This window comes from Rosa rugosa, chromosome 1 (assembly GCF_958449725.1).
Source record: "Rosa rugosa chromosome 1, drRosRugo1.1, whole genome shotgun sequence".
Lineage (NCBI taxonomy): Eukaryota > Viridiplantae > Streptophyta > Magnoliopsida > Rosales > Rosaceae > Rosa > Rosa rugosa.
The window spans coordinates 44,198,805-44,223,286 of NC_084820.1; the positions used below are offsets into that span (position 1 = coordinate 44,198,805).

A 24,482-nucleotide genomic window follows, 5' to 3' on the forward strand; every position below is an offset into this window, starting at 1 on the left:
AATATGGATGAAAAGGGTACTTAAAATGCTTGGCTGTGAAGGTGATAAATGTACAACTATTTTCTGTGACAATAGCTCAACAATCAAATTGTCCAAAAATCCAGTGATGCATGGAAGAAGCAAGCATATTGGAGTACGTTTTCATTTCTTAAGAGATTTGTCCAAGGAAGGAGTGGTGCAGCTAGTTCATTGTGGTTCACAGGAGCAAATTGCTGATGTTCTGACGAAGCCATTAAAGCTGGAGCAGTTTCTAAAGCTTCGAGGTCTCTTGGGAGTGTGTGAGTCACCAAAAGTAAACTAAGTTATGCAGCTTAGTTTAAGGGAGGGTATGATAGAGTTGGAAGTCCTTAAACTTAGGGGTTTTTGTTTTTCTGTTAATAAGTTGCCTATTCTCTAGGATAGTCCTATTCTTTAGAGTAGTGCTGTTAGTATTTGAATTCTTCTCAGTTAGATTATCACGTTGGTAGCTATCTACGTGGGCTGCAAGTTTTTCTCGTTTCTGTTTTGTAATGGCTGTTAAATAGCCGAAGTTGATTGTCAATGAATCAAGTCATTCAAGTCCAGTTGTGTTGTGTTCTTGCTCACATTCTTCTTGTGTTCAAAGTTCTTAACACAGAGGATATATAAATCTTGATTAATATTTATGCAGGGGTTGACAAGGATAAATTTGTGGAAGATTGCTATGATAACAGCAGGAAAAATTAGTCATCAGTTGATACTCAGCAATATCAGAGTGTAGAGATCCTCCAAAAATCCAAAATCTGGATTACAAATGATTGACATTTAATTTGAGTTTTCTGTAACACAAAAATAAGAGGAAATAATTCTAACTCTAGCTAATTTTGTTCATTCGTATATCCTATCAAACAATCTACTTGATTTTTTGTTTTTTTGGCTAATCTTAAGAAAGGCTTTAAGGACCACTGGAAAAGAAACATCCATCACAAATTTGCTACTTACGTTTGAGTATTAATGCATATATGCAACTGGAGAAACTAAAAAGAGAAATTATATACATATATAGCCTAGAAGATTATTACCAGATAACATCTTCAACAATAAATATTGATCATGCTGATCCAGGCAGAGCTATTTATTGTCTCTCGATTGAACTTTCTGTCATGGTTCAAGACGTATCTTTTAAGAGACAATTAGTAAATAAATGGAATTTGTTTGAAAGCCCGATTACGAATACGTATTTAAGAAAGTGCATGAAGTGGTTTGTCTTGACGTGGTTGCGAAGTCATATCGTGACACTCAGGATTTGTTGGCTATCAGTAGCTCATTATGGTTAGAGTTTGGGTCTTGTTGGCTCATGATATCTATAAGCTAGCGATATGAGTAGTTGAGAACCTAGCTGCCATTCTTCTCGGTGAAATTTTGGTGGTTTATTGAAGTGGTTTTTTTCTAAGACAAAATTATGAAAAAAAGAATTTCATTGAAGTCCTAAAAATAGACGACAGTTCCAACAAGAGAGACAAGGGTGTGTACATTTTCCCCAAGGGGGTTGAGGATCCAAATGTTAGAACTCATGAATAATGTAGCACTTTTAGCACTCATTATTGTAGCACTTCACCCGTAGCACTTGTAGCACTCATTAATGTAGCACTTCATCCGTAGCTCTTACCAAGTGGTTACTAGCTGAGTTAACTCACTTGTAGCACTCATCAGACAATCACTAGGATCATGTCACCAGTTGTACTCATCAGATGGCCACTAGGATCATGTCACCAGCAGCACTCATCTGACGGTCACTAGGATCATGTCACCAGTAGCACTCATCCGACGGTCACTAGGATCATGTCACTAATAGCACTCATCAGATGGTCACTAGGATCATATCACCAGTAGCACTCACCAGGTGACTACTAAGATTAGTTCACGAGTAATACTCACTAGGTGGTCACTAAATGGAAGATGCCGGAATGACAGATTACACTATACCACTATTCACTTTAGCTGGAATATCTATAGTACTGACTGACATCTCGTGCAATCTGGAGTGTACTGCCGATCATATGATGCATTAGAGGGTATCGCTGACCGGAATACTCTTCTCACTGTATTTGAAGTATCTGAATAACACATACACTACACCATAGATTTTCATCTATAGCGTTTGAAAAACGCTATGGTAGGATTCAATAGCGTTTTAGTAAACGCTATGTCTGCCCGAGCTATAATAGGTACAAGGTCAATCATAGCGTTTCCGGAAACGCTATAATACGTCTTATATTGATAGCGTTTTTGAAGCGCTATTGCTTGACCACTAGTAGCGTTTGAAAAATGCTACAGTCGAGTTAATAATAGCATTTTCTAAGCGCTATTGTTTGGCCTATCATAACATTTAATAAATGCTATTGTCTTGGTTTCCACAGCATTTCTCAAGTGCTATAAATTGACCTCTTCTGGTGCTAGTAAACGCTATTGTTCAGTTTTCTGTAGCACTTATCTAGTGCTATCAAATGAAAATTCATAACACATTTACATATCATGTTTCATAGTATTTAAGAAACGTTGTCATTGTCTAGACATTAATTTTATCACTAGCTAGTACAAAATTTCATATAAAGCATGAAAGATGATAGAAAAATAAATGCCAATCGTCTCATCAATACTCAAACTTCATATATGAATTTCAAATACAATTCAATAAAATTGTCTCAAAAGCTAGCAGTCGATCAGTTTGCATAATTAATCCAAGGAAAAGATAAACAAGAATCCAAGGAAAAGATAAACAAGTACTACAATGTCTCAATCAAAAAGTACTTGTGCGCAGCTCCTAGCATTCATGACCACATCAGTCCATTACTAGCTTCTAACCTTCATATATAGCTCTCTTAGCATCTCTGAACTGTCACAAAATAAGAAATAAAAAGCAAAGGCAATCAAACAAGTAATCATTCTTCATTAACTTAGTTTCCTACAACAACTTCCTGAGAACCAACTAGCTAGAGAAATTTTGTCAATGTTAACAAATTATTTGGGAAGAAATATAAACATAGGAGTTTAAATGCATACCGGAGCCCTAAAACATAACTACTTTGTCTGCTGGCCATGCTACTATAGTACCAATAGCATCTTCAATAATTTCCAGCTCAGACGATGGCCTCCAAAGGGATGCAGTTGGGACTTTCGGTGTATCTACCCAAACTCTCATAGCATTAGGGCCCAAGGGAACAAAATGAACAAGCTGATCTGGATCACTTGAGGACCAAGTTAGCACACAAGTTGATAATTTCTTGAACACTGTCAAACAAAACAAGTAACATTGGTTAACTGACTAAAGAGAAAAGGAACAATAATTTTAATTAAGAAGCTATAATGACAAAGTGACTAACCACATAATGGTTTTCTAATACAATGGTTGTCCACATTGTTTGTTATACTTCTCACAGCCATTGAAACTGCTAATTGAGTTCTTCAAGCAATTGCAACTAATAAGAAACTCTGAAAGAATAATTGCTGGATATAGATACTTGAACAGGTTGCACATAATGAATAATTAAACAACACTCAAGTTATTGCCCACTACATTGCTGAATGAAAACACAACCCACAACTGAATTGAATTGACAATCCAAAATTAAACATGCTTCATTAAAGCTTCAAAGTTTCAATGTCAAATAAAGAAAGTGGCATCTAAGCAAAGAGAAAATATATATGAACAAAAAAATTTGTTTACCTTGAAAGAACTATTCACTTTTCAACTCCTGAACCATTCCAACTCAATCTTGAGCTTGCCCTTGAGTTCCAACCTTACATTACATGAATAATTACGCCTTCTCTAACTTTGAAGTAATTCTGGTTCACTGAATAGACATATAAGAAGCTAAAGTCTGCAATAAACAATAGGCACCCTTAGTCAGAAGTTTACTACATTCAATAGACGTGAGCTATTAAGAAAGTAACTGAAAATAACCTTTGGCATTTCTATTCCCAATTCATTATCTCCATGCATTCTGCCGAAAGTATAAATATGACAACAATGTAATTAATGCCCAACGTCTCATCTCTCACTATCGCTCTTATTTTGTGCGCTTTCCCTTTTTTAATTACAACAAAGAAAAAGGAACCAAAATCAAAGATGTTATAAGCAGCAGACCATAAGAGTCATTCAACAAAGGGTCAGGAATATCATTGCCTCTCTGGTCAATCGTAAACATTTAATTCAAAACTTTAGGATAGAAATATGAATTCTTTCATGACATATAGAATAAAAGAACCGATTTAGAACCTTGATCTAGTTGCTTGACCACTTAAGTTGTACTTGGGTCTTGAGTTGTTTTGAGATCATGACAATTTGCCAAAAGAGTACTAATACCTGCTCTGTAATACATGTTTTGTATTACATGTTCAGGATCAATACAACACAATCAATCAAATAAGACAACTTGGGGTTTACCGATTACAGCGAGGCACCTGTTTTATGTACATATACACAAAGAAAATAACAATAACATGGACTGAACTTCAATTACAAGGAGCCAATATAAAAAATTCAGAGAGACAATAGCAAACACAGAAAATAGCTATACAATGTAAAATACAACAAAACAAAATCAATGTTCCCCACTGTCAATTATTAATGTCGGTAAACTATGAAGACAAGTAGGTGTATAAAAAAAAAGAGAGTTAAAAGTACCTCTCCACCATCATCAAGAACAAAAGCAAATCCACGTTCAGAAGGAGATATGACACCAGCATCTGTAACAAATATGGATTTGCATATTTTTGTCAAATAAAGCAAAGTAACTTACTTAAGGCAGTCATCTAGAAAACCATTACGAATGAAAAACACATACCCAAGTACATGCAAGAGTCAATTCTTCAATTTTATCTATTTGAACGAAATTGAATAAACTTTTACTGAAGAATAAATACATTCTTTTGTTTTTTGAGTTATCAAAGATTGAAAAAGAAAGAAAAGGGGTAGAGAGAAAAAAACCGATTTTGATGCAGGTAACATGAAAGTCATTGGATTTGAGAGCGACGCTTCTGCTGCTGGCGTGACGCCTTTGCCCAGACTATTCGTTACACCTCTTGTCACCAAAAGGAGATATGAGGTTACACAAAAAGCCCCAAATCTGATGTTTAAGATTTATCCACTTAACTTTACAATTGAATCACCTGACTATATATATAGGACGACAGAGAAAGAAAGAGAGAGATAGAGAAAAAAGAGGACGGGGAAGAGATTACCTGTGGAAGAGATGAAGAAAGGGACTGGGATCTTCCGTTGAGAGAGAGAGCGAAGAGTTTTCTTTGGCTGGCTAGAATAAAAGTTTTGATATATTGGGAATTGGGTCACGCTTTGAACTCGCAAAATTAAACAAGCGGGCACTTTTTTTTGTTTCCCGCTCGCATTTTCGGTATATGGATTTCGTTTAATAACGTTTACACTCATTTAAGAGCGTTTGTTTGTAGGTTTTAAACGCTATTGAAATATTACGAATTCACAATTAATAGCACTTCCAAACAAAACGCTATAGTGATGTGCTATGAATAAAGCTTTTTCTTGTAGTGATACATTATGTATAATGACTAGACGGTACTGTCGACTAGTCATTCATGCCATCTAGAGGGTACTGCTGACCAGATGGCGCATTATAGGGTAATGCTGACAGGAATACTAGGCGGTAATGATTAGAGGGTACTGCTGACTAACCATCTCATGCTATTTAGAGGGTATTGCCAACCAGATGACGTATCGGATGGTACCATATGACTACAAAGATGGATGACGAGAGTTTCTTCTGCGAAATTTTCCCCTTGAGCCTGACCAGCGAGGCAAGAATGTGGTTCCGCGATTTGAAATCTGGATCAATGTCCAACTTCGTACAGCTGAGGGAATCTTTCATCTCTCAGAATTTTTGTAATAGGAAGAGCAAGATAGACATGGCGGCGCTATTTATGGTGAAACATAGAGTGGGAGAGAGACTTAAGACATTCTTTGACCATTTTCGGGCGGACTAAACGCAGATAGAATGATGCACATCTGAGTATGCAGCAGTAACATTCCGCGAAGGATTGCTCCCCGGTACATAAATATATAAAGATCTCAGAAGGCCAGCTAATGACATGGGCGAGGTCCAAACCCAGACCGAAGGCGAAATCAGGCTTGAGGAAATTTAAGTAGCGTATATGGCGAGAATTACAGCGGTGAATCGGTGATCACGTCACGAAAGCAAGAAGAGCCGACCTGGGCCCGAGCAGAATAGGACAGGTAGGGGAACCAGAATTGGCGACGGAAACATATCTAGAATAGGAGAGGATTTCAAAGCACGCAGACCTAATTCACAACTAGCCCGTCGCAAATCCTAACTCTATCAAATTTAAGATATTCTCAATTTTTAGTATTGCATTCATCTTTGAATAAGAGACAATATCGCTGTTTGTGGCAGGTAGGGATTCTGTCCTCGATCGTTTAGTTTTTTTTTTTTTTTTTTCACGTTTCTTATTTTCATATATGTATTAGATATTTCATGGATTTTTCTTTTTCTTCTTTTAGCATTTCAAAACAATTGATGAAATCTTTAAAGGATGCCCTCTTCGAAGATGACGTATAATAGATGCCGCCCTCACAGGCGTAAAACAGATGCCTGACCCAAATCTGATTCCAGATCGCACTTGAATGTCCTCCGATCTTACAGTATCGGATCGTGAACCGTTGATTAGTACATTAAACAGCGAAGAGACCTCGTGCTCATCGAGGACTTAGACTCAAAGGAGACCTCGTGTTGGCGACCCAGACTCGACGATGTGGAATCAGACCAGAATCGCCATGCTTTGCGATCAATTTGAGCTTCGGTTGTATTTTTGGGATTGAGAAACTGGTTTTCGCTTTGGTGTTCTAAGGATATGAATTCGAAGGAGCAGTGGTTTGTGTTCAAGTCTAGTTCTGCGTTGGGGTTTGGGTGTGGGATCATGCTGGTTTTGGTGCTCAAGGTGAATCATATGCAGTTTCCTTTCATTTATGTTTGGATCTCCCAAATTGAAATGAAAATCAGTCATAGCCAAGCACAATTAATTACGCTGGACTCCTTGTCTCTCCTACTTCTAACAAAATATTTCTATGAGGGATTGTCTAATTATATGTACGTCCATGTGGCTTAAATATTTAGAATTTTGTTTATTGATATCATCAGTTAAACTGCAACATCATCAGTTAACAGATTTTTGTAAGGGGTTTTATCCATTTACCCCATTTCTAGGGATTTTTTTCTCCCTTACCCCATTAAGTTTTTTTAATTCTCTCTTACCCAATACACTCTAAAGGAGTCTTCCCTAATACCCCATTAAGATTTTTTTTTTGTTTTTAATTTTTTTTTAATACCATTTTACCCCTCACCCCTTTGTTACTTAGAGAGAGAGAGAGAAAATGGAAGAGAGAGAAACTATAGGAGACTTCGCCGGAGCTCGTCACCGGCTGCCGGAATCCGGTCACCGGTCGCCGGATTCCGGTCACCGGCTGCCGCCTACCGGAAATTGCTGAAAATCTCACCGGAAAGTTTTTTTTGCCCCCAATAGACGTCTATTGCCCCCTAATAGACGTCTATTGGCCCCCAATAGACGACTATCAGCCATGTATTGCCCCCCAATAGATGACTATCAGCCATGTATTGCCCCCGAGTAGACGTCTATTGCCCCCCAATAGACGTTTAGATTACCAAAATGGTAATTAATCCTCCTAAAACTACACAAATAAAACTTTGATTAAAGAAAAAAAACGAGGAGATTACATCAATTCAAAACGTCTATTGCCCCCCTAATAGACGTCTATTGCTCCCAAATAGACGACTATTGGCCATGTATTGCCCCTCAATAGACGTCTATTGCCCCCCAATATCAATATTCATCCAATTACATACTTAAAGAAGTAAATAATCTTGTATGCAATTACATTTCGTCTAGCTTTTCTCGATGACCAACAGTCCTCAATACCACATCAAATTTTTCTGAATTGATTCCCAACACCTCAGAAGGATCTGCCCTTATCATCAACAATCACTATCTTCAACAATTAGACTAGACTTGATTGAACTCTACCAAAATTTGCTTACATGATTGAGAAGCAATTTCTCGGCGGTCTTGTGGAGCTTAGCCTGAGAATTCTCACGCTGTCTCCGGCGAGCGATCACAGTGCGGCGCTTGAGCGCCAGAGTTCCGCCGTCGAAAACAAACACCAATCTGGTCCGCAGGTTCAGTAGCTTGCGGCGACTGGTCCTCCCTCCAGAAGCTCTTCGTTTGCTGCCTCTGGCTCCTCCACATACTCCGGCTCCTCGAGGTCGACGACAATGGCGACGGCCACTGAGCCAGCCTACTGCCGAGCCGCTTGCTGCCCTTGCATCCTCCATTCCGGCTCCTCGAGTTTGACGGCCACTGATCCATTCCGGCTCCTTGAGTTCGACGGCCACTGATCCATTCCGGCTCCTCGAGTTTGACGGTCACTGATACATTCTGGCTCCTCGAGTTCGACGGCCACTGCTCCATTCCGGCTCCTCGAGATCGACGGTCACTGATCCATTCCGGCTCCTCGAGTTCGACGGCCACTGATCGAGGTGGACTTGATTTATGGTCTGCGAGAGAGTCACAGAGAGAGAGAGTGGGGAGGAGAGAGAGAGAGACAGAGACAGAGATGCGCGTGCTGGGGAGAGAGAGGAGAGAGGTATGGGTGTAATTTATTAATTAGGTTAAGGGTAAAATTGACATTTTATTTTAAATTGGGTTAGTGAGAATTAAAATCTGTTGCTGGGGTAAATGAGCTACTTTTATCAAATTTTGGTGCTTTGGGTCAAGACCCCTTTTTGTAACAGATAATTTAATTATGGGTATAAAAATGTCTCCAGGAAATGCTAAATTTAAAAATGTAAAGTATGAAATTGAAAACCATCCTATAACTCAGAGGTAAAATGTAATTAATTTTAAGATAAAATCAGGTTTTTATAAGAAACTTAAAAAGACTAGCATTTCTCCACACATGCTCTGCATGTGCAAGTATTTTTTATTTTATTTTATTTTTTTTTGCAGAAAATAATAAAGAAAACGGTTATTGCAGACATAAGATCATGGGAGAGAAAAGTGGATGTGGTTTTTTTTTTGTTTAATTTTTTAATAAAAATATATTTTGTAAATGTCATAATTGTCCTCGTGATTTAATTAATTCTCAAAGTTTTTTAATCTTCTAGGGTCATTTCCGTCAAAATTTTTGATTTTGGCTAACAAACTCTCTTCTCTTAATAATAGTATAGATATAGCATCCATCAGCATCAATGTCGTGATCGATGTAAGTTGCAATGTCTTTTTGCTTTTTTCAACTTCTGTTTGTTTTTGTTAATACTTCTTTTTGGTATTATTGCTCAATTATTTTGAACAGAAAATATATGATATAAGGGTACTTGTAAACTTCAACCTTGGTATCAGACGTCATTAATTCCATTTTTTTTTTCTGTCTGAGCTAGAGAAAATGCTAGCTAATGATAACATATTACATGATTTGCCGAATGGAAATGGCATCTGGTCCCTTTGTTCTCATTATAGTTTCTTCTTTTTTATATATACACCAACCCCAAGCACTTCTTTTACAGAAACATGGAAATGATGTGGTTCCTCCTCTTCATCCTCTCCCTCTTATTCACTTTGCTGTTCAAATCCCTTCTATTTTCCTCTAAACCCTCCACCAAAATCGACGGCACTATTCTACCGCCGGGACCCACCTCAATTCCCATAATCGGAAACTTCATATGGCTCTACAAACTAGCTTCCGGAATCGAACCCATACTTGTTGACCTCCACGCCAAGTATGGCCCTGTCGTCTCCCTCCCCCTTCCCTTCAGCCCTCACCCCGCCATTTTCATCAACGACCACTCACTCGCCCACCAAACCTTGGTTCAAAACGGCGCCGTGTGTGCGGACCGCCCTCCTCCCCAGCCCATCACCAAGCTCATCACTAACAACAACCGTGTCATCTTCAGCAGCCGCTACGGCCCAACATGGCGTCTCCTCCGCCGAAACCTCATGTCCGAGGTTCTAAACCCTTCTCGGCTCAAGTCCTACGCTTCTTCCCGAAAATGGGCTTTAGATATCCTCACCAACCGGCTCGATCAGTCCGTATCATCAAACGGACCTGTCGTCGAAGTTTTAGAACACTTCCGGATCTCCATAACTTCTTTGTTCGTGTATATGACTTTTGGTGTGAAGGTGGAGGATGAGGCGAAGATGAAAGAAATCATCGATGTTCAGCGTCGCTTTATCTTTGGTTTGGTAAGAGGCTTTCAGACCCTAAACTTGGGACCCAGGTGGTTGAACAAGATTTTGTTCCGTAAGGGTTGGAATCAGTTCTACGAAATTCGAAAGCAACAAAAGGACGTCCTGCTCCCTTTCATACAGGCACGGAAGAAGGTGATGGTCAAAATAGATCATTTTGCTTTTGTTTTACTTGTTTAGTTACTGCGCTACAATACATGAAGTTGACCACTTTGGTCTCTTCTCTCTAGCACCTTAAGTAGACCTATTAATAAACTGGATTTTGATCTGGACCCGATCTAGATATGTAGTTATTGGATGAGTTTGGATTGAAAATTTAATCCATTGATCCGAGAATGGTCAGGATCAGCTAATCCGTCTATCTAACAGATCAAACACAGATTTAGGTTGATTTGATCATTTAATGATCCGGTCCGTTTTTATAATTATTAAATTTTTTTTTATAAGCACAATATCTTACTTACTTTAGTGTATTATTCTAAGGAGTATTTTAGTTATTTAATTTAACATTCGGTGATACTCTTCATTTTGTTTCGATGTTTTATTGAAGTTTATCATGATAATAAAAAATGGTGGTTCTAGTTTGACCTCCAAATTTGCTATTTGGACCTTCCATACTTAGTATACCTCTAATTTATTTTTTAGAATACTTGAAAAGCGAAGTAGACCTCCTTATTTTTACCAAAATACCCTTGAACATGAGATACAACAATCTGTTACTCTACTTTTTATCTCTATCTTCAACCATGAGAAGAAGAATGAATCAAAATCACATGATATTGCTCTCTAATGAGTAGGTCTCTCCTCCACCAAAATTAATCAGAGATTCTCGATCTTGATATGTTACTGGAATCCTTTTGAATTTGCTAAAAGAAGGATTTCAAGGGTTTTGGGTTGGAAGATCAAGTAATAATTATATCATAATATTCAATGAATTTAGTTTAAGGAAATTCCAAATCAGATTGTTTTGAATTTATTTTTGTATTAAATGATGGGCCATATATAGAAATTATTATTTTTATTTAATTATTTTAGGTAAATTATAAACCTATATGGTAATATAAGGAAATTTCTAAAGAAATAAAAAATAATTTAATTGAATGTTATATTTAGGGAGGTAAGAAGAGGATACTTATGAACAGGCCTCCGGACAGAAAGTTAATTTTCAGAAAAGTAGTGTGGTGTTTAGCAATAATGTCAAGGAAGACAGGCAGCAAGAGTTGGCTACTATTCTTGGAGTTCAATGTGTGAAAGAGCATGACAAGTACCTGGGTTTGCCTATGAAAGTGGGAAGATCGAAATCTGCTATTTTTGCTTACATTAAGGAAAAATTGACACAGAAGTTGGTGAATTGGAAAGCAAAGATCCTGAGTGCTGCAGGAAAAGAGGTTCTCATCAAAGCAGTGGCTCAGACAATGCCTCTGTACGCAATGAATTGCTACCTTTTACCGAAAACTCTTTGTGATGAAATTCATCAATTATGTGCTTCCTTCTTTTGGGGGGACACGGATGACAAGAAAAAAATCCATTGGAGAAGTTGGGAGAAATTATGCCTCACTAAGCTTGAGGGGGGCATGGGGTTCAAAAACATATATGCCTATAATCTTGCCATGCTTGGTAAGCAAGGATGGCGATTGTTTTCTAATCCTCACTCTCTGATTGCACAGTTGTATAAAGCCAGGTATCATCCAACATGTTCTTTTTGGGAAGCTGAATTGGGAGACTCTCCATCATTCTCTTGGCGAAGCATTCTCAGTGGGAGACCGGTGCTAAAGGCTGGGGTACAATGGTGCATTGGCAATGGAACTAACGTTAATATTTGGAAGGACAAGTGGATTCCGAACTACCATCAGTTTTTGATTCAGAAACCTCCAGGTTGTATTTTTGAACTTGTCTCGGATTTGATTGATCCCACTTCAAGGCAGTAGATCCCTGCTGCAGTTCACACGGCCTTCTCACCTGAAGTTGCTCAAAAGGTACTTTGCATTCCTCTGAGTCGTAGGAATCTTTGTGATAAACCATGTTGGTGTCCAGAAAAAAAAGGCTTTTACTCAGTTAAAACTGCTTATTGGATTGCTAGAGCCAAGGTACTAGAGCATGTTCTCGCCTCTACTTCTCATGGTGATCCGTATAAGGCATTATGGAAAACAATTTGGAATGCCAAAGTGCCAGGTAAGGTCCAAATCTGTGGGTGGAGAGCCTGTTCAAACCTCCTTCCTACAAGAGCCAAACTTTGCACGAAGGGATATGATGGGGACCTCCATTGTCTGTTATGTTCCTCTGTTTATGAAGATACTTCCCATATTTTCTGCCTTTGCCCTACTGCTTCTGCTATACTAAATGCGCCTCCTTTCAACTTGAGAAGAAGCCTGCTGCCTAATATTGAGTTTAAGGAGTGGATGCTTGAACAAGCACTGCATCTCACAAAGGAGAGCTTTGCTAAACTGTTAATGATTCTGTGGGCCTTATGGCAAAACAGAAATACTATGCTGTGGAACAATGTTCAGAAACCTGCAAATGCGTTAGTCCTCAGCTCTTTTGCTTGGTTAGAAGACTTTACTAAGGCTCACAAGACTGACAAGCTTAGTCACCCAAAGCAGAAGAAGACTTGGACACCGGCTGCTGCAGGGCAATGGAAGTTGAACGTGGATGGTAGTTTTCTTCCTAACAGTCTGCATGGGAGTGTGGGAGGTGTGTTGCGAGACGAGGCAGGAAACTTTAAAGCTGCCTTTGCCACCCCTATACCAAATGTGGCTGCTGCGAAACAAGTGGAACTCTATGCGATAAAAGAAGGACTGAAGTGGATGTCAACACTTCAGATCAGTAATGTTGTGGTGGAAACAGATTGTTTGGAAGCTGTCTTGAGTATTGGCGAACAGCAATATACTCAGGTTCTTGATGAAGCCATTCTAGATGATATTCGACAAGTCCTCCAGCAAAGAACTGATGTTGTAGTACAACACACTCCTAGAGTTTGTAATCGAGTTGCTCACTGTCTAGCAAACTCAGCATATGAAGAGAATCATGCTTTGGTTTGGCTCACACAACCTCCCGATTTCATTCTGGAGCTACTTACTGATGATTGTAAACATTTGGGATGATTTATCCCTTTGAATGAAGTACCCTTGTCTCAAAAAAAAAAGGGAGGTAAGAAGAGTAGTTTTTTTTTTTTTTTTTTTTTTTTTTTCAGTTTTCTCTCTTAGTCCTTATTTGTCTTTTCATATGACTTGACAAAATCTATTAATAAATGAAAAAGATGGAGGTCCAACTAGAATCACCCTAAAAAAAATTAATATTATTATTTGAATTTTAAGAATATTCATTATAATAAACGGATCAGGCTAGTGGACCGGATATCTGCTAATCCCCGGATACAGATTCTGATTGAGGTATTAATGATTTGCAGGATTATAGGATCAGATCAGGTTAAATTTTGTTGTTACTAAATGGATTCAGATTTAAAACCACATTTGTAGGTCTATTCTAAAACCTAATTGTGAAGTCGTACATTAACCATAACTCTAACTCACTTTCATTTAATGGATACAATATTCAATTGAATTTTTTTTTTGTAGAAATGTTATTTAACGAGTGATATATGCATGAAAGGTTCAAACTTTAAAACAGTGAATATGAATTTGTAAAATTTTGCACATAATCTCTCTACTTCAAAGCTAGTACATATCCTTTGTTTTACAGATTGTCTCTTTCACTTGTGTCAATTGTTTATAAAACATTTATCAATAGAAATTATGATTTGAAGTGCATATGTTATAGTGATAATAAGCATAATAGAGTGCATAAAATAACTATTTGACTAGGTACCCGGCGAAGTTTACAAGTTTTATTGACCAAAGTTTACAAGTTTTGTGTACTTGGAAAATTTTGTCTAAAGACGTCCATTTCACTAAGTCGACTATCAATTCTTCTTAAACAGGTTAAACAAGAAAGAGTAGATGAGAACAACGATGACTTCATGATAGCTTATGTTGATACATTAATGGATTTAGAAGACCCTCTCGAGAACAGAGCATTCAATGAAGGAGAACTAGTGGATCAATGCTCCGAGGTCTTGAACTCCGGCACGGACACCATGTCAGTAACATTGCAGTGGACGATGGCGAATGTAGTGAAATATCCACGTGTTCAGAATAGGCTTGTTGAAGAGATTACAGAGGTTGTGGGGGTTGGAAACGAAGAAATGAAACAGGAGGATCTTCAGAAGATGCACTATTTGAAAGCAGTGGTGATGGAGGCTCTAAGGCTTCACCCACCAGGCCACTTTGTGGTTCCACACTCGCTTACAGAGGACATTGTTCTGGATGGACGTTATACGCTGCCAAAGAACTGTACTGTGAATTTCATGGTTGCCGAAATGGGTCGGGACCCGAGTGTTTGGGACGAGCCCATAGAGTTTAAGCCTGAGAGGTTTCTGAGTGATGGAGATAATGTACAGTGTGATATAACAGGGAGTAAAGAGATTAAGATGATACCTTTTGGGGCTGGGAGGAGAATATGTCCGGGGTGGGGTTTGTCCATGCTTCTTCTGGAGTATTTGGTGGCAAATTTGATTTGGAAGTACGAGTGGAAAGCTGTGGATGAAGTTGGTGTTGATTTGACTGAGAAGCAAGAGGCCACCTGGGTGATGAAGAATCCATTGCAGGCCCATATATCTCCAAGGTTGAACAAGTGAAAATAAATTATCAGTCAATTGTCTGTAATAAGTAATATATCAACCAGAAGACAGAAATTATCCGTGTGTATGTAAGGACCCTGAGTTGATTTGTCAATGAATCGGATTTTAATTTGGATCCGGTCTAGATCTCTAGTTATTGGATGAGTTTCGATTGAAAATTTGATCCGTTGATCTTGGAATGGTCTGGATCCATTAATCATTTTATTTAACGGATTAAAAACAGATTTAAATTAATCTGATCCGTTAATGATCCGGTCCTTTTTATTTTTTAATTTTTTAAACGCAATTGCTTAACTTAGAGCATCTTTAGCAAACTCTCTACTTTGGCTCCTTAACTATTTTGGAGAGCATGTTTAGCTTTTTATCTATTTTAGCAGCTGCACCAGACTCCTAAGTGGCTCTCCATTATAACTTTTAGCTATCTCGCTCCTAAATATAGAGAACGAGATGAGCCTCTCTATTATTTAAAATATTCATTTTGAGTTATTTTATGTAATTTATAAATACATTTAAACTATTTAATCTTCATTTAAAAAATAATATAAATTCAAAACTAGCTAAAATAGAGAGCATTGATGCAGACATATTTCTAAAATGGCTAGCTAAAATGACTTTTTAGCTACTTTGACTAAAATTTGACTCAAAAATAGCTAGCATTGCTAAAGATGCTCTGTGTATTATTCTAAGAAGTATTTTAGTTGTTTAAGTCAACATTCAGTGATACTCTTCATTTTGTTTCGATGTTTTATTGAAATTTTATCATGATAAAGGAAATTAATATTATTATTTGAAATTTAAGAATATTCATTATAATAAACAGATCAGACTAGAGGACCAGATTTCCGTTAATCCCTGGATACGGATTTTGATTTAGGTATTAACGATTCGCCGAGTTATCGGATTGGGTCATGTTAAATTTTGTTGTTACTAAATGAATTCGGATTTAGATCGATTCGCTCCAAAACCGGTCCATTCACGGGTCTACTCTGACACTCTCAAAGTAAGCGCGCAATTTAATAGGGCTGGGAATCTGTGACCGATAAACCGATGCCGAAACCAACCGAACCGGTACCGGTACCGATCGGCTCGGTTTCATTTCTGTTTTTTGGAATACCGAACCGAAACCGTACCGATGTTATTGGGCTCGGGTCAGGATCGGATTGGGCCTTTTTAATACCGTTGGGTTACCGACCCGACCCGTTAATCTGCTCCAAATCGATGCAACTGCAGCTGGAGTCATTTGACATTTCAACATGAAAAACGCGGCCTCCTTCGCTCTCAAATCAGTCAAGTGAGTCAAATCTCCTTTACAGCAACACGAATCCATATTTGATTCCATTCAAATCGATGAACTGAAGAAGTAAGAAGTTGATTCCATTCCTTGGCTCCGGTCTGCTGCGGTCTGCACTCTGCAGTTTTCACTAGGTTTTGAATTTTGATTGTCAATGGGAAAGTTGGGAGTAAGTCTGACTGTCTATCAATGGGTTTTGACTTTTGATTCAGTTTATCAGATTGTCAATTTTACATTTCGATTGAATATGAATATATGATTATCAGTTCATTTCATTTTTTAATTTTTTTACTTTAGTTCTTTGGCATTATGATTATGATAGTAAGCCTTTGCTAGTTTGCTGCAATACTTACTTACTGTCATGCCTTGATTAGTTGATTGCCTTCATTGTAATAGTAAGCCTTTGCTGCGATATTTATGAATTTATCAGTTTATGTTTGTCAGTTTAGCAGGTTTGTTTTCAGTTTATGACTTTAGGAAATTTTGTGTGCTTTGTGATGAGTTTAGTCGTTTAGCAACCTTTGTTTTCACTTTTCAGTTTATGGGTTATGTCTTTATGCCTTTGTGTGCTCTGTGATGAGTTTAGCAGCCCTTGTTTGATTCAGTTTATGACTTTATGCTTTGGTCAGTTGTGCTTGAACTAGTTATGCAGGAAAAATCAGCAGCAAGGCTTGGATTGCCTCCAAACAACACAGATTTTTGAAAACGGAACTGGTATGCCGAACAATACCGAACTAGTACCAAACCGATCGGTTTCGGGACGGTTCGGTTTTGATATGCAGTTTGAGAAGTACCGAGCCGTACCGAACCGACTCAAACAATCGGTCTCGGCTTCGGTATGCCTTGTTTACCGAGCCGTACCGAGCCGATCCCAGCCCTACAATTTAACCCTGTAAAATGTCATCGTTAGTATATGGTAAATAGGGATCGTTCAAACCGGGAATTGAGGGTACACCTGTAATTGTGTAAACAAATAAAGAATTAAAATAAAAAAAGTATTATTTAAAAAAATAATATAAAGAATAGAAATATATACAAATAACGAAACAAAAGGGGGGGTTTAAGAATTATGGTTTCGAAAATTAAACTAAATAAAATAAAGAGAATGTAAAAACACATTTACAATGGTGAAACGTAAGGAACAAAGATTAAAACCACAACCATATGAATGAAATCCAATTACAACTCCTATAGTTGATTATTTATGTCATGAGAAATAAGTTGACCATGTGAAACGTTAATAAGCAAACGACTTCCCATATTTTAATTTCCTTCAATATTTAATCTAAGTGAAAGCACCTAAATTAAACCTATTGAACATGCAATCATAGTCTAGAAAGCTAGCTAATCAAGAACACATTCAACGCATGAAGAACAAAGAAAGGATGTCAACCAAAGTGCACAACCTAGTATGAAAAAGTTCATCTATTTGCAATCCTCCTTAATTGATTTCGACTTTTGTCCAAAGCCTTCACCACTTAAATCTAGCTCCAATTACATGCATATATCCTAAGTTGATTACCAAAGAACATAAACATGCAAAAGTTTTCTGTAATCCAAAATCAATCAAGCAATCTCACATAAGCAACATATAAATCAACATATAGAAATCACAACTTTATTTCAAAACATATAAACAGGCTTTAAACTTTGCCTTTAACATTATTTGTTAACTAGAATTCATAGTCTTACAAAATCAAACAAAGAAAACAAGAGAAAGGATATAATACACCTTGAAAGATGAATGATAAAGCCTTGAGACGAAGAACTTGAAGATCCTTGAAAGCAAACAATCTTCTAGGGACGACACAAGGGTGGATGGCGGCTAGGAAATTGATGTATTGCATGGCTTCTCTTTCTCTTTACTTAAAAATGCAGAACTAGAAGACTAGAGAATGAAAAGGAATGAAACTAAGAACTAGAGAATGGAGAGGAGATGGAGAGACAAAGAAGATGAGATGGATGAAGGAATTCTGATTGAGAGTGAGAGGAGAAGGTGTTTATATAGGGAAGAAAAAGAAGAGTGAAATTGTGATGACCTGGATTTCTGTTAATTAATTTTGGTAATTATTAATGGACCAGTTGTACGAATAATTGTTATTGTGCTTTATTCGTAGGTTGTATGTGAAGTGTAATGGTTTTCGTACGTGTAATTATTCGAATTTCACAGTTTAGGGGGTCGTGTGAAGTTTGACTTTTTATACGTTGGGATTATCGGAAAACTTCCTTCACTAAAGTTGTAGAGCACGTCCATACGAGTTCGTGGACATGTGGAACGCGTCAATCGGAGTTCGTATGAGAAAGTTATGGCTATTGGAAGAAGTTTCCATTTTAGTATAAATAGAGAAAATCAAATATTTTTTTCATAATTTCCATTTCCTTTTCCGGAAACCATCTCCCCTCTCTCTCTTCTCTCTCGACTGATACCTTCGATATCTAAGTTTTTCGTCTGACCCGACCCAACTTTTCCGGCAGTTTCAGGAGGTCTCTGGCCGTGAAACTTGGTCAGCTGGTTCGCCTCCTCCGTCTGGTCGTCCCTGTGGTGTTCTCTAGCGGCGATATCCACCATGTGCGGCGCAGCAAGGCGATGCAGTTTGACGTTTTCGGACCCGACCGGAAAACGTAGCTCCGGCGACGGTACGGCTTCAAGTTTCCTTCCTTGGCTTCGTGGGGGCCGTCTGAGTCGATCTATGGTGTTTGTTTGGATCGATTTACGTGGAAATCGGTTCAACTCAGATTGAGCAAAAATCCAAAGCTTGTGAGGTAGTTTTCGACCCTTTATGCTTGTTTTCTGACTTCGAGCTAGTTATGAAAATTCACAAGCATGCTTAGATGATCAGCTTTGATGTTGGGAGTTTTGTGAAATATTGAGTTTTGGCCAGCGGCGGTGCGCCACCGCCTGTGGCGGCGTTCCGGCGGTGTTCCAGCCATGTAAGGAACTGTTTTTGGTATTATATATGTTCTACTCGTTGATACGAGCGTTTCGATATATAAAATGCAGATTTTGGAGTTCGAATGGATTTGTTATGATTTTTACCGTTTCATACCGATCGATTTATTCGATCCGTGAGGATTCGAGCGTCCGATCGACTTGAGGTTTGGTCATATCGATCGTGGATGTATTCAGGAGACTTTGGGAGGTCTCGGATGTGGTTTTGCCTCGATTGGCGCCACTTTGGGGATTTTAGTTCAAAACATGGGTTTCAAACTTAAATCAAATATGAATAGTTACTAAGTGGAAACCGTATGTGATTAGGTACTTGACGAAGTATTTTGGACGGTTATTTGGCGGATTGGCTGCTTTGTTCTTTGTTGAAGACGCAGCGGGAGTTTCGAAGTGAGTAATCTCACAAGGTTCATTATGAAAGGAATTACCATTATTGTTTTCGCATTAATTAATTAACTGCAAACTATAGTTGGTATTAGTAGGCATTCCTGAGCGAATGACTACGTATATATATATTTACGTGAAATATATATATTCTTGTGGATGATGTGTGATGAATAATATGCATGATGGTGTTCATAATATTGTTGAATGCGACTTTTCATAGAAACAATATTGTGGAAAAAGATGTCTTCTATTGTTTGAAAAGTATTGATGGTTGATTTTGAGACCAGATGGGGTCTGAAAAGCATAGGTCGCAGATGGTGACCAACGGTTGGTTCTAAGACCAGACGGGGCCTGAAAACCAAGAGTCACAGATGGTGATAGGTTGCAGATGGTGACCAATGGTTGATGTGAGACCAGATGGGGTCTGAAGATCAAGAGTCACAGACGGTGACAGGTCACAGATGGTGACCAACGATTGATTCCGAGACCAGACGGGGTCTGAATGATCATAGGTCACAGATGGTGACAGGTCGCAGATAGTGACCAAGGCAAGAAATAGGGAATCACGCAGTTGGCCAGGCAAGTGGTACGATCAGCTAGAGCGCTAGGCTGTCTGCCATTATGGCTTATGGGGGTAACAGTCGAGGTTGCTGGAGACTCATAAGTATGTAGTTTAAAGGAGAGTTCCGAGAGTATTCTTCTTTTATTGTCTAGATGAGACTTGAATTGCTTCTTGATGGTTAAGTTAGCAAATAGAACATTGTCACAGTGGTGATTTATGTTGTCCTTTCGGTGGAAAGGATGTGCAATGTTAGAAGGAATCATGGTTGCATGTTTTCCTTAAGCTGATTTGTGTGAGTTGTTGATTTTTGTTCATAAGTTACTCATACGGGCTTGCAAAAGCTTACCGGGTTTGTTGTGTGGCAACCCGGTGCACCATTCAAACAGTGTAGGAGTTAATCCTACAGGTCAGGCAAATCGTGGCTGAAGCTGAGGTAGCTTGTTGACAGCAGAACGGGTAGGAAGCAAATTTTGTTGGCTTTGCCAGTGTATGACTTCCGCTATGTAGTAAGCTCTGAGGAGCATTTACGTTTTATTTTGTGATGGCAATTTAATTCGTAAGTTGTGTAATATATAACTCTGTGGAGCGAGTGTATATTAACTTGGAGGTTTCAGGGTATCAGTATGTACTTGATTTAAGGGAAAGATGTTCCAGGTATTTTGTATTGATGACTGAACGATCACGCATGTATAATTATGGGATTATATATCGATTTTTATTTGTGTAAAAATCAGGGGTGTGACAGAAATGATGAGAAGAAGAAAAATAATGAAAGTGGTTTGTAAAATATGAAAAAGATGAAGTAATTATGAAATGAAAGCAAAGCATAAAGGTGCAGAAATATGGAAGTGATGATGATCTATTAAAGAGATTGGAGTAGAAAAATATATCCAAGGAAAAAGAGAAAAGCATCTAGCTTTCTTCATGTGGGTAAGAAACATGAACATGTGGTGTTGAGCTGGTTTTACGTCAATTTCTCCCCTTTAACCTTCAATTAATTCTCCACCAAGACTTCAGATTTTGCCTAGGACTTCTTCATAACAAATGTTCCTCTATGAGTGTAGATCATCCTGGTAGAATTTTCAGAGCTTTTGGTATAGTGGTTGGGCCGGAAACGCTGCTAGACTCCTTACAGGTCCAGTTTTCCAGTTTTGCTTCTGCAGAAAATTGGACCGATCTTTTGAAGGCCTTCCACTTCTATCTGGATCTTGTACTCTTCATAAGAAATGTTTCTTAAGATGTCTAGAATGGATCTAGAGAGTTTCAGCTCATTTGGAGTTCATTTGGTCAAGCGGCCGCTCCTTCTTCCTTGCTTGGCTTGGTTTCTCCTAGCCGGAGTAGGAAAATGTCCAGCTCACTTTCTCTTCTCCATTATTTCCTTAGTCATTTCTGAACTTTGAGACTCCATTTAGCTCTTAAAGTATCATCACGAACACAATGTACCTATTAAACACCTAATAAGTTAAATTGATCAAGTTAAAGGAAATAACTTAGCAAAATATAGGGTTTTAATATTATAAATGTCGCATTTTATGCTCCTATCATACTCTAAGTCCTAACTATGAATTTGTAGATTGACCATAACTCTAGCTCACTTTCATTTAATGGCTACAGTATTCAATTGATTAGTTTTTTTGTAGAAATGTTATTTAACAAGTGATTTATGCAAGAAAGATTCACACTGTAAAACAGTGAATATTAGTTTTTTAAATTTTGCACATAATCTCTCTACTTCAAAGCTGCTACATATCCAAAAAACAAAAAACAAAAAAAACTAGTACATATCCTTTGTTTTACAGATTGTCTCTATCACTTGTGTCAATTGTTTATAAAACATCTATCAATAGAAATTATGATTTGAAGTGCATATATCGTAGTGATTATACGCATAATAGTGTGCCTGGCGAAGTTTACAAGTTTTATTCACCGAAGTTTACAAGTTTTGTGTACTTGGAAAATTTTGTATATGATAGGTACAGTACTATGGTCTAAAGCAACGACATCCATTTCACTAAGTCGACTATCAATTCTTGTTAAACAGATTAAACAAGAAAGAGTAGATCAGAACAACGATGACTTCATAATAGCATATGTTGATACATTAATGGATTTAGAAGATCCCCTCGAGAACAGAGCATTCAATGAAGGAGAACTAGTGGATCAATGCTCGGAGGTCGTGAACTCCGGCACGGACACCATGTCAGTCACATTGCAGTGGACGATGGGGAATGTAGTGAAATATCCACGTGTTCAGAAGAGGCTTGTTGAAGAGCTTACAGAGGTTGTGGGGGTTGGAAACGAAGAGGTGAAACAGGAGGATCTTCAGAAGATGCACTATTTGAAAGCAGTGGTGATGGAGGCTCTAAGGCTTCACCCACCAGGCCACTTTGTGGTTCCACACTCGCTTATAGAGGACATTGTTCTAGGTGGACGTTATATGCTGCCAAAGAACTGTACTGTGAATTTCATGGTTGCCGAAATGGGTCAGGACCCGAGTGTTTGGGACGAGCCCATGGAGTTTAAGCCTGAGAGGTTTCTGAGTGATGGAGATAATGTACAGTGTGATATAACAGGGAGTAAAGAGATTAAGATGATACCTTTTGGGGCGGGGAGGAGGATATGTCCGGGGTGGGGTTTGTCCATGCTTCTTTTGGAGTATTCGGTGGCAAATTTAATTTGGAAGTACGAGTGGGAAGCTGTCGATGAAGTTGGTGTTGATGTGACTGAGAAGCAAGAGGCGACCTAGGTGATGAAGAATCCATTGCAGGCCCATATATCTCCAAGGTTGAATAAGTGAAAATAAATTATCAGTTTTTGTTTTATAGAAATGGGAATTGAGAGAAAATTATTGTGTATTCTCATTGATAATAGGGGCCTCTTTATATAGAGGATTACAAGGCATAAAATCTGAATTATACAAGGAAAGGTAATCATACATTGAATAGGAATATCTAAGATTCTCCGAGATTATCCACTTAAACCCTATTATCACTAGGTCAAATAACCTAGAGTTTGGGCCAGACACAAAATAGAGATTTACTTGAACACTCCCCCTTGTGTCGCCCAAACGTGGTGCTCCTCTCGTTGCCTCGTCAAAAACCTTGCCGAATAACAAAAACCCTATGAGACAAAAATAACCTCGGTTGAAGGAGAAAAAGAGTACAACACACCCTTCACGTTTCGATATGAACATGTAGACATCTCCCCTTGATGTCTGTGTCTCCCCCTGATGACTATGATCTTGGGAGTTCAGATAACTTTTGCAAGCCAATACTTGCCACATGTTTCTCAAACGTGGATTTGGGCAATGACTTAGTGAACAAGTCTGCCACATTGTCCTTAGATCGAACTTGGTTCACTTTGATCTTGAGGAGCTTCTGTTGTTGCTGATTGTAGAAGAATTTGGTCGATATGTGCTTGGTGTTGTCGCCTTTGATGTAGCCTTGCTTCATTTGTTCAATGCAAGCAGCATTATCCTCATAAATGCTCGTGGGCTCATCTATGGTAGACTTTAGACCACAATTACTTCGAACATGCGTAACTATGGATAGAAGCCATATACATTCACGAACTGCTTCGTGAAGAGCAATAATCTCTGCATGATTCGAAGAGGTAGCAACTAAGGTCTGCTTCGTAGACCTCCAAGATATCGCGGTCTTTCCCATGGTGAATACATAACCAGTTTGAGAATGACTTTTGTGCGGGACAGAGAGGTACCCAGCATTAGCAAAACCTTCCAAAACACTTATATCATTTTGGAAGGGGGATAGGGGACGTGAACCACTATGTATGGCGTCCCTGGCATTTGATGGGTCCGAATCCATCGTCTCTCTGTAGGGATAGAACAAGCCCATATCAATCATACCGATTAGGTATCAAAAGATATCTTTAACACCAGTCCAATGGCGTCGTGTTGGCGCAGAACTATATCTAGCTAACAAGTTCATAGCGAATGAGATGTCCGGTCTTGTGCATTTTGCTAAGTACAATAATGCGCCTATTGCACTTAGGTAGGGCACTTCTGCCTCTAGCACTTCTTCGTCGTCTTCTTTTGGACGGAATGGATCCTTCTTTGGATCAAGACTACGGACGACCATTTGGGTGCTTGAAGGCTTAATTTTGTCAGTATTGAAGCGCTAAGTATCTTTTGGGTATAAGCTGATTGATGAATCAGGATACCATCTTCACGGTGCTCAAGTTCCAAACCGAGGCAGAACCGTGTTTTCCCAAGATCTTTCATCTCAAACTCGGATTTCAAGTGTTCAGCGGTTTCCCTTAACTCTTTAAGGGTGCCAATTATGTTCATGTCATTGACATAAACCGCTACTATTGC

At 38.5% G+C, this 24,482-nt stretch overlaps 1 protein-coding gene, 1 long non-coding RNA gene and 1 pseudogene across 5 annotated transcripts; 2 read left to right on the forward strand and 1 right to left on the reverse strand.

Moving 5' to 3' along the window:
* Positions 1–2,604: 2,604 nt before the first annotated feature.
* LOC133738335 (uncharacterized) lies at positions 2,605–5,345 on the reverse strand. 4 transcript variants are annotated; one of them, XR_009860067.1, is made up of 7 exons: positions 5,203–5,345; positions 4,949–5,040; positions 4,646–4,707; positions 3,686–3,839; positions 3,342–3,421; positions 3,022–3,249; positions 2,605–2,854 (listed from the first exon to the last, which is right to left on the reverse strand). It is a non-coding gene; the product is annotated as an uncharacterized LOC133738335 (long non-coding RNA). The 4 variants fall into 4 exon arrangements; XR_009860062.1 differs by having other exon boundaries at positions 4,949–5,087; XR_009860070.1 differs by having other exon boundaries at positions 3,342–3,450; positions 4,949–5,087.
* Positions 5,346–9,546: 4,201 nt separating this feature from the next.
* Positions 9,547–15,029, forward strand: LOC133738347 (cytochrome P450 89A2-like). The gene is made up of 2 exons (XM_062165875.1): positions 9,547–10,401; positions 14,204–15,029. The coding sequence occupies exons 1-2, from the start codon at positions 9,592–9,594 to the stop codon at positions 14,957–14,959; spliced, it is 1,566 nt and encodes a 521-aa protein (XP_062021859.1). The 5' UTR covers positions 9,547–9,591; the 3' UTR covers positions 14,960–15,029.
* Positions 15,030–22,115: 7,086 nt separating this feature from the next.
* On the forward strand, positions 22,116–22,946 carry LOC133728828 (cytochrome P450 89A2-like; annotated as a pseudogene).
* The last annotated feature ends 1,536 nt before the right edge of the window (positions 22,947–24,482 follow it).